This window comes from Dictyostelium purpureum (genome assembly GCF_000190715.1).
Source record: "Dictyostelium purpureum unplaced genomic scaffold DICPUscaffold_670, whole genome shotgun sequence".
In the NCBI taxonomy this organism is placed as follows: Eukaryota; Evosea; class Eumycetozoa; order Dictyosteliales; family Dictyosteliaceae; genus Dictyostelium; species Dictyostelium purpureum.
Window position 1 is genome coordinate 1 of NW_003520002.1, and position 9,104 is coordinate 9,104.

Consider the following 9,104-nt stretch of genomic DNA (forward strand, 5'->3'; position numbering starts at 1 on the left):
ATTTTTTGTCATGGTTTCAATTTTTGGATTGTTTTGAATAATAATGAAAATTTTAAAAAATAAAAAATTAAAATTTCCCATTAAAAAAAAAAAAAAAGGGAAAATTTTAAAAAACTTGTTTAAATTTTTTTTTTTTCAAATATTTTAATAAAAAAAAATCTAGATATCATTAAAAAAATCTTTGTGGATTGCAATAAGTTTTTTTAAATAAAAAAAAAAAAATTTCTTTTTTTCAAATATAAAATCAATATGTCAACACTAATAATAATATTTTTCATAAAATTATTTATTAATTTTTCACTTCAGTATTCACAATCAGAAAGTAAATAAAATAATAAAAATAAAAATTATAATAATAATAATAATATTTTTTTCTTTATTTATAGGCACATGTTTTACCAATCTATTAACAAAGCTAGGTTACAGCCCTGCTCTAAATTTTTGCACAGATAAACCTTATTTTCGATGCGATGCAAATTTAAATATAATTGAAATGGATTTTTCAACACGTCCTCAGTTAACAAATAATGCTATACAGAATACCGATGTAGATTGTATTGGACCAAATTTCAAAAGAATGATTACCTACAAATGGAATATAGCTGATAACTTTTTTAATTTTGCAACAGAGTCTTTAGATGAAATGTAATTATAAAAATAAAAAATAAAAATAAAAATAAAAGTTATAATAAAAATAATAATAATAATTTAAATATAGAGAAATGGTCTCACCACCATCAATAAGCTTCAAATTCCCAATCAAATCAAAGAGTTTCGCTACAACTTTAGGAAAAAGAATTGAAGAACCTTTGTCTCTATCGCTTTTTACTACACCTTTAAAAGATACTTTTAAAATTGACCCAGATTTTACATTATCAAACAATATGAATTATGGATTATATATAAATAATGATTTAGAAAACACTATAAATGATTCTCTTTTTTTTAGATATGCATATTTTGTAACAAGAAATATCCATCAATGGAAAATGTTAAATCAAATGGTGAATTTTATTATTATTTAACAAGTGATTTTGATTTCAATTCTTTCAAAAACTTATCAACACATAATAATATAGGGATGATACAATTAAATGGTTTCACAGGTTTAACTTATCCACTGGTTCCGCTTTCAATATTGTTAGGTTCAAAAGATCCATTACATATAACTATTAATCCTACATTGTAAGTATAAAAGTATACATTATTGTTTATATTAAAAAAATTTTATAAATATTTATTTCACCCATTATAGCATTATAGAATATAATGTTCAAACACCAAATGAATTTATTGAATTTACAGGATACTCTTTCATTAAAAAATTGTAAGTTGATTTTGTTTTAAATATGAAAATTTATTAAATACTAACACTATCTTTGATAATTAATAGAATTTTTTCCAAAACTCATAGTTTCCATATTGATGGTGAATTACCATTTTCAAAACTTCCAAATGGTCTTTTTCAATTGTATGTATTATTATATTTATTATTATTTCAATTAAAAAATAATTAACACTAATTACAATTAACTTTCAGCTCATATATATCTGGGCCACTAAAAAAACTTCCAAACTCTAAAATATTTGATAATACAGATATTTATACGTTATCTTTATATAATAATCAAATTGTTGATTTACCTAAATGGGATGGTTCAAAAAACAATATTACAACCTTAGATTTAAGCTCAAATTTAATAACTGGAACTATTGATGAATCTTATTGCTCTGTGCGTTTAATTGTTAGAAATAATTCAATGACAGGTAAAATTCCAGAATGTTTTACATGCCATTTTAGCGATACTTTTTTTAAATCAAACTTTGATCTAAATTCATTTGATAACTACGATACAATTGGAACATGCAGTAAGTTTACAAAATATATTATTTTAAATTAATATTTTTTATTAATATTTTTACATTTCTTTCAAATAAAACTTTTCAATAGAAACTATTCCAAAATTAAAATATTTAAATCAAACCTTTTGGTTAATAAACAAAATAGTAACAAAACCAGTATTATCATTAATCGGTCAAAATATTGGATTTTCACAAAGTAATATTATATCTAATATATCATTTGATTACATGTTAAAAGCCAATTCAAAATTTATTGAATATAGTTCCTATACTCCAAATAGAATTATTCACGAAATAAGTTTCAAGAGTTCCGGTCAAAACTTCACATTAACTCCAGATCCATATCCACCATTGTTATCAAATATAACATCAAATAATCATATTTTAGTATTCAAAGGTTTATATTATTCATACGATATCACTGAAATAACAATTACAATTGGTGATAAATCTTGTGATGTAACTGATTCAACATTTTATCAAATCACATGTACTTTAACAACATATCCAAATCAACTGAATAATGTATCAGGCACACTCAAAGTAGATCAATTACAAACAACATTCAATTTAAATTTAGATAACAACGATGGTAACGAAGTATTTAACAACTATACATCATGTCCAGACAACTGTGAATCATATAATGGTAATATATGTAACTATAATACTGGTATTTGTGAATGCCCAAAAGACTGGACCGGCGAAAACTGTTATACTCCAATCTATTATGTATCATCAATAACACCAACATACGAAGATGGTGGATTAGTAACAATGAATGGATGGTTCGGTGATATTCATAAAGATTTGAATATAACAATCGGTAATCAAGAATGTAAAATAGATACAATATCATCAAATACAATCACATGCAACATTGGAGCAGGTACAGGTAAAAAAGATGTAATCGTATATCAAAATGGAATCACATGGAAATCATTCAACTTTTTTGTATACCAATCAAAACAACAAACATGTTTAAACAACTGTATCGATACTAACCATGGTATTTGTAATACATCAAATGGTATTTGCGAATGTAAATCAAGATGGACTGGATTCGATTGTAGTTCACCTTCAAATAACAACAACAATAACAATGGTAATACCAACAATACAGTTAATCCAGATGGCTCAACAACAATCAATAACGATCAAACAACATACAATATATTAATCACATCATTATTAGAACTCGATATCAACAGTGACACAGTTAAACAATATCCACTTCAAAACAATTGGAATATTACATCAAATGATAAAAACGGATCAAATGTTACATTCACACAAATATTAAACGAAACTGAATGTCAAATCGTATTATCAATTCAAGAAATAGAAAATGATATTCAATATTCATTCGCAGGTTTAGAATTCAAATTAGATAAAGGATCGATTAAAGTATCAGTATCAATTCACAATTACAACTATCAAAGTCCACTCAATACATTACAATTACAAATGATATCAAATGTATCAGATACAACATCGAACGATTGTAACAGTAAATCAGCATCAACATCAACATCAATATTAGACAATCAAACATTAAACTATATATCGATCAACAAAGACAACAAGATTCTATATGGTAGATTTATAAACAGAGCAATATCAGATGGACACACAACATTAATCACCACATCATTAATATCGAGTCAAAACGAATCAGTAACCATTGGTATTAACATTCCACATTGCAGAACATCATGCTATATCGATCCTGACTTTTCATTATTGATTAGTCCTGATTTCAAATCAAACTGTAACAACAAATCCAAAAAGTATGTAATTCCAGTTGCTATCGTTGTAAGCTGTATCGGTGTAGCTGCAATTGTTGCAATCACTTATTTTATTTATAAAAGAAAACAAAAGAAAATTTTTGAAAAGAAAATTATTAATTTAAATAATTTAAATAATAAATAAAATTACTATTGTAATAAAGTTTTGTCATTATAAAAGAACCGAATCTAAAATTTCAAAAATAAATTTAATATTAAAAAAAACCAATAATTTCTAAATATAAAAACTTTAACTATATAATTATAATATAAAAATTTATATATAATTTAAATATGTTTTAAAAGATAGTGTTATATAGGATGAAAAAAAAAAATTTGTAAATGTACAGAACCTGCGGTTCCCATGTAACAATTTTCAAAATAAAAATTATTCCCATCGCTTCAAGATTTTTTGGTTGGATTTATTCTTTTTATTTTTTGATTAATCACATTGACTTTCTGTATATAAAAAATATATCACAGATTTCGACTGTACATTATACCATATGAAGTCCTTGTAATAAAATTGATACAACTACAATTTTCAAATGAATGTGTAATTGCATACAGGTTTTTTTAGCATAAAATACAATAATAATATTTTTTCTAAATTGTAAACTATAATAATAATAAAATTTTTTTTAGTTATTTAATTTTAATTTTTTTTATTTGAAATTCATCGATAAGGTTCTGTGGCTTTCCAGGTGTAGTTGTAGGTGTTGAAGTTTCTTATATATCATGTTGATTTTTTAACCTCTCTTTCCCATGCTATTGGATTTGCTAGGAATGGTTTATCCAGTTTGGTAAATAGGTGTTTGTCCATACAAAAGGGTCGTACTGAGTATCTTTTAAAATTTGGTTTATTATTTCTTGTACCGATTTATTGACCGATGGACACTTGAAGAATATGTGTTCTGATATTTCTATGTCTGGTAATGTTTTCAGCAAGCATTTCAAGAGTAAATATCTACCCTTAACTGTTATGAGCTTTCTGGCTTGTGCAAATGGTAATTCTTGTTTGATTTTTTGTGCTGGTACACTTTGAGTGGCTGTGTGATGATTTTCAATCCCACTAGTTTTGGTATTTTATATCCATTAGGTTTCTGTATATCCTCTTTAGTTTGATAGATGAGTTGTATAATGATGGTTTGATTTAATTTTCAGGTTTTTCTGTATCTTTTTCGAGGTGTTGGTAGAAGTTGTGCCCATGCATATTTACATTTCGTTTTATATTCACATTCTCCAACCAAATATTTGGAATGATTGATTCTTTCTTGAGTTGGGATGGATTGCTCTGATATATCTTTCGTATATCCAGGCTTTCTGTGCTTCTGCTCTTGTTTCTATATCTCATAAACCTAAACCTCCTTTTTCGTAATATTTTCTTGCACTTTCCCGCTTATTATCATTTTATAATTTGTGTTGTATATGTTTCTGGTGCATGTGTCCTAAAATTCGTTTAATGTTATTATGTCGTTGATGTACATGTGTAATGTTAGTTGTGATAGGCAGTATGTTTTTAGATTGCTTAATCTACCTCTGAGCGTTGATGTTGCATTTTTCCATGATGCCAATTGGTATTGTTGATGGATTAGGAAAGCTTCAATATCTTTCTCATTCTTTCCAAAGATCTATACCTGATCAGGTATCATTTAATTTTCTTAGTTTAGTAGAAGTTGTTGGATCGCTTACAGATGCAGAATTTTTGGTTGCATTTCCTAAAATTAAGCAATACTGCGAAAATGATATATATCCGATATATTCAAAATACAAGGGTGAATTAAACCAAAGTATTTTAAAATATCGTTCTCTAATAGAAAGAGATTGGTGACAATTAGAGAAATGGAAAATACTTGAAAAGTATAGACTAACGGATAGGATTTATCGGTTGTAGATGTGTGGGAAAAACATAACCAAACAATCTTTACAATTGCATATATTTATAATATTATCAATGAACATCTGGTGAATTATCATCATTATCTTCAACCTATGGTAATATAAAGGCAGTTGCGATTAACTTATCGATTTATACCAAGAAAATAATATTTCTAAACATTGTTTTTTTTTTATTAATATTTTAAATAAAAATAAAAAAATTAAAAACAATTTTATTTATTTTAAAGTTTTTTTTAATTTTTTTTAACATTTTTTATAAAAAAATAATTTCATTTGGAAAAATATCTTAATAAAAATTTGGAAAAATATTTATGTAAAAAAAATTTCTAAAAAAAAATTACAATGATATTTCAAAAAATCAAGATATTTTCAAAAAACGACTTTGTGAGCAGCATTTTATAACTTATTTTTTTTTTTTTTTTCATTAAAATAAAAATAAATATAAAATCAATATGTCGAAAATAATAATAATATTTTTTATTAAATTATTTATTAATTTTTCACTTCAGTATTCACAATCAGAAAGTAAATAAAATAATAATAAAAATAAATTTCAATAAAAATAATAATATTTATTCTTTATTTATAGGCACATGTTTTTCCAATTTATTGACAAAGCTAGGTTACAGCGCTCCAGAAGATTTTTGCACAGATTCACCTTATTTTGGATGCGATGTAAATTTAAATATATTTGTAATGGATTTGTCTTCACGACCTCAGTTAACAAATAATGCTATACAGAATACCGATGTAAGATGTATTGGACCTAATCTCAAAACAATGATTACCTACAAATGGAATATAGCTGATAACTTTTTTGATTTTGCAACAGAGTCTCTAAATTACATGTAATTATAAAAATTAATAATAAATTAAATTAAAAAAAAAATAAAATATTAATAATAATAAAATAAAATAAAATAATAATTAGAGAAATGAAATCACCACTATCAATAAGTTTCAAATACCCAATCAATTCAAAGAGTTTCACTACAACTTTAGGAAAAAGAATTGAAGAACCTTTGTCTCTATCGCTTTTTACTACACCCTTAAAAGAAAAATTTAAAACTGACCCAGATTTTACACTACCGAACAATTTGAATTATGGATTTTATATAAATAATGATTTAGAAAACACTTCAAATGATCCTTTTGTTTGTAAAGATGTCAGTTTTGTAACAAGAAATATCCCATCAATGTCAAATGTTATTTCCAATGGTATATTTTCATATTTTTTAACAAGCGATTTCGATTTCAATTCTTTCACAAATTTATCAACACACAATAATATAAAAACTTTATTGTTAAGAGGTTTCACTGGTGTATCCCATCCACTGGTTCCGCCATCGATATTGTTGGGTTCATATAGTGAAAATGTGAATCCTACTATGTAAGTATATAAAACTAAATTTTTAATTTATAATTTTTAATTATAACATTTAATTAATATTTATCGAACCCATTAAAGCAATATAGAATATGATGTTCAAACACCAAATGAATTTATTGAATTTACAGGATACTCTTTCATTAAAAGTTTGTAAGTTAATTTTATTTTAAATATGAAAATTAATTTTATAAAAACACTAATTTTATCTTTGATAATTAATAGATTATTTTTCAATACTCCGAATTTCCATATTGACGGTGAATTTCCATTTTCAAAACTTCCAAATGGTCTTTTAAGATTGTATGTATTATTATTTTTATTATTATTGCAATTATAAAAGAATAAACACTAATAATTAACTTAGTTTATATATAACAGGGGGACTAAAAAAACTTCCAAATTATAAAATATTTGATTATACAGATATTTCTCAATTATCTTTTTCTGCAAACCTAATTGTTGGTGATTTACCAAAATGGGATGGTTCAAAAAACAATGTAACAATCCTAGATTTAAGTTCAAATTCAATAACTGGAACTATTGATGAATCTTATTGCTCTGTGTATTTAAATATTAATAATAATTTAATGACAGGTAAAATTCCAGAATGTTTTACATGCCATTTTAGCGATACTGCTTTTAAATCTATTTTCAGTCATAATTCATTTGATAACTACGATACAATAGGAACATGCAGTAAGTTTATAAAATATATTTAAAATATTGATATTAATATTAATATATTTCTTTTTTTTTAAAATACTAAATTTAAATAGAAACAATTCCAAAATTAAAATATTTAAATCAAACCTTTTGGAAAATAAACAAAATAGTAACAGAACCAGTGTTATTATTAATCGGTCAAAATATTGGATATATAATAAGTGATATTGAATCAAATATACAATTTAATCTCATATTAAAAGCCAATTCAATTATTATTGCATATGGTTCCTATACTCCAAATAGAACTATTCACGAATTAAGTTTCAAGAGTACTGGTCAAAAATTTACATTAACTCCAGATCCATATCCACCATTATTATCAAATATAACATCAAATAATCATATTTTAGTATTCAAAGGTTTATATTATTCATACGATATCACCGAAATAACAATTACTATTGGTGATAAATCTTGTGATGTAACTGATTCAACATTTTATCAAATCACATGTACTTTAACAACATATCCAAATCAACTGAATAATGTATCAGGTACACTCAAAGTAGATCAATTACAAACAACATTCAATTTAAATTTAGATAACAACGATGGTAACGAAGTATTCAACAACTATACATCATGTCCAGACAACTGCAACGATTATATATGTAACTATAATACTGGTATTTGTGAATGCCCAAAAGACTGGACCGGCGAAAACTGTTTAACTCCAAATCATTATGTATCATCAATTACACCAACATACGAAGATGGCGGATTAGTAACAATGAATGGATGGTTCGGCGATATTCATCAAGATTTGAATATAACAATCGGAAATCAAGAATGTAAAATAGATACAATATCATCAAATACAATCACATGCAACATTGGAGCAGGTACAGGTAAAAAAGATGTAATCGTAAATCAAAATGGAATCACATGGAAATCATTCAACTTTTTTGTATACCAATCAAAACAACAAACATGTTTAAACAACTGTATCGATACTAACCATGGTATTTGTAATACATCAAATGGTATTTGCGAATGTAAATCAAGATGGACTGGATTCGATTGTAGTTCACCTTCAAATAACAACAATAACAATTGTAATACCAACAGCACAGTTAATCCAGACGGTTCAACAACAATTAATAACGACCAAACAACATACAATATATTAATCACATCATTATTAGAACTCGATATCAACAGTGACACAGTTAAACAATATCCACTTCAAAACAATTGGAATATTACATCAAATGATAAAAACGGATCAAATGTAACATTCACACAAATATTAAACGAAACTGAATGTCAAATCGTATTATCAATTCAAGAAATAGAAAATAATATTCAATATTCATTTGCAGGTTTAGAATTCAAATTAGATAAAGGATCGATTAAAGTATCAGTATCAATTCACAATTACAACTATCAAAGTCCACTCAACACATTACAATTACAAATGATATCAAATGTATCAGATA

General features: G+C 25.1%; 2 protein-coding genes across 2 annotated transcripts; both read left to right on the plus strand.

The window, feature by feature from the left end:
• Positions 1–1,658: 1,658 nt before the first annotated feature.
• On the plus strand, positions 1,659–3,594 carry DICPUDRAFT_6628 (uncharacterized protein; the record flags this gene model as incomplete). The annotated part of the gene is made up of 2 exons (XM_003294888.1): positions 1,659–1,869; positions 1,952–3,594. Coding segments are annotated over 2 exons (1,854 nt in total), but the record flags the coding sequence as incomplete, so codon positions are not given.
• Positions 3,595–4,557: 963 nt separating this feature from the next.
• On the plus strand, positions 4,558–9,094 carry DICPUDRAFT_160031 (uncharacterized protein; the record flags this gene model as incomplete). The annotated part of the gene is made up of 7 exons (XM_003294889.1): positions 4,558–4,657; positions 6,139–6,397; positions 6,481–6,939; positions 7,162–7,239; positions 7,304–7,635; positions 7,773–8,660; positions 8,739–9,094. Coding segments are annotated over 7 exons (2,472 nt in total), but the record flags the coding sequence as incomplete, so codon positions are not given.
• Positions 9,095–9,104: the final 10 nt, after the last annotated feature.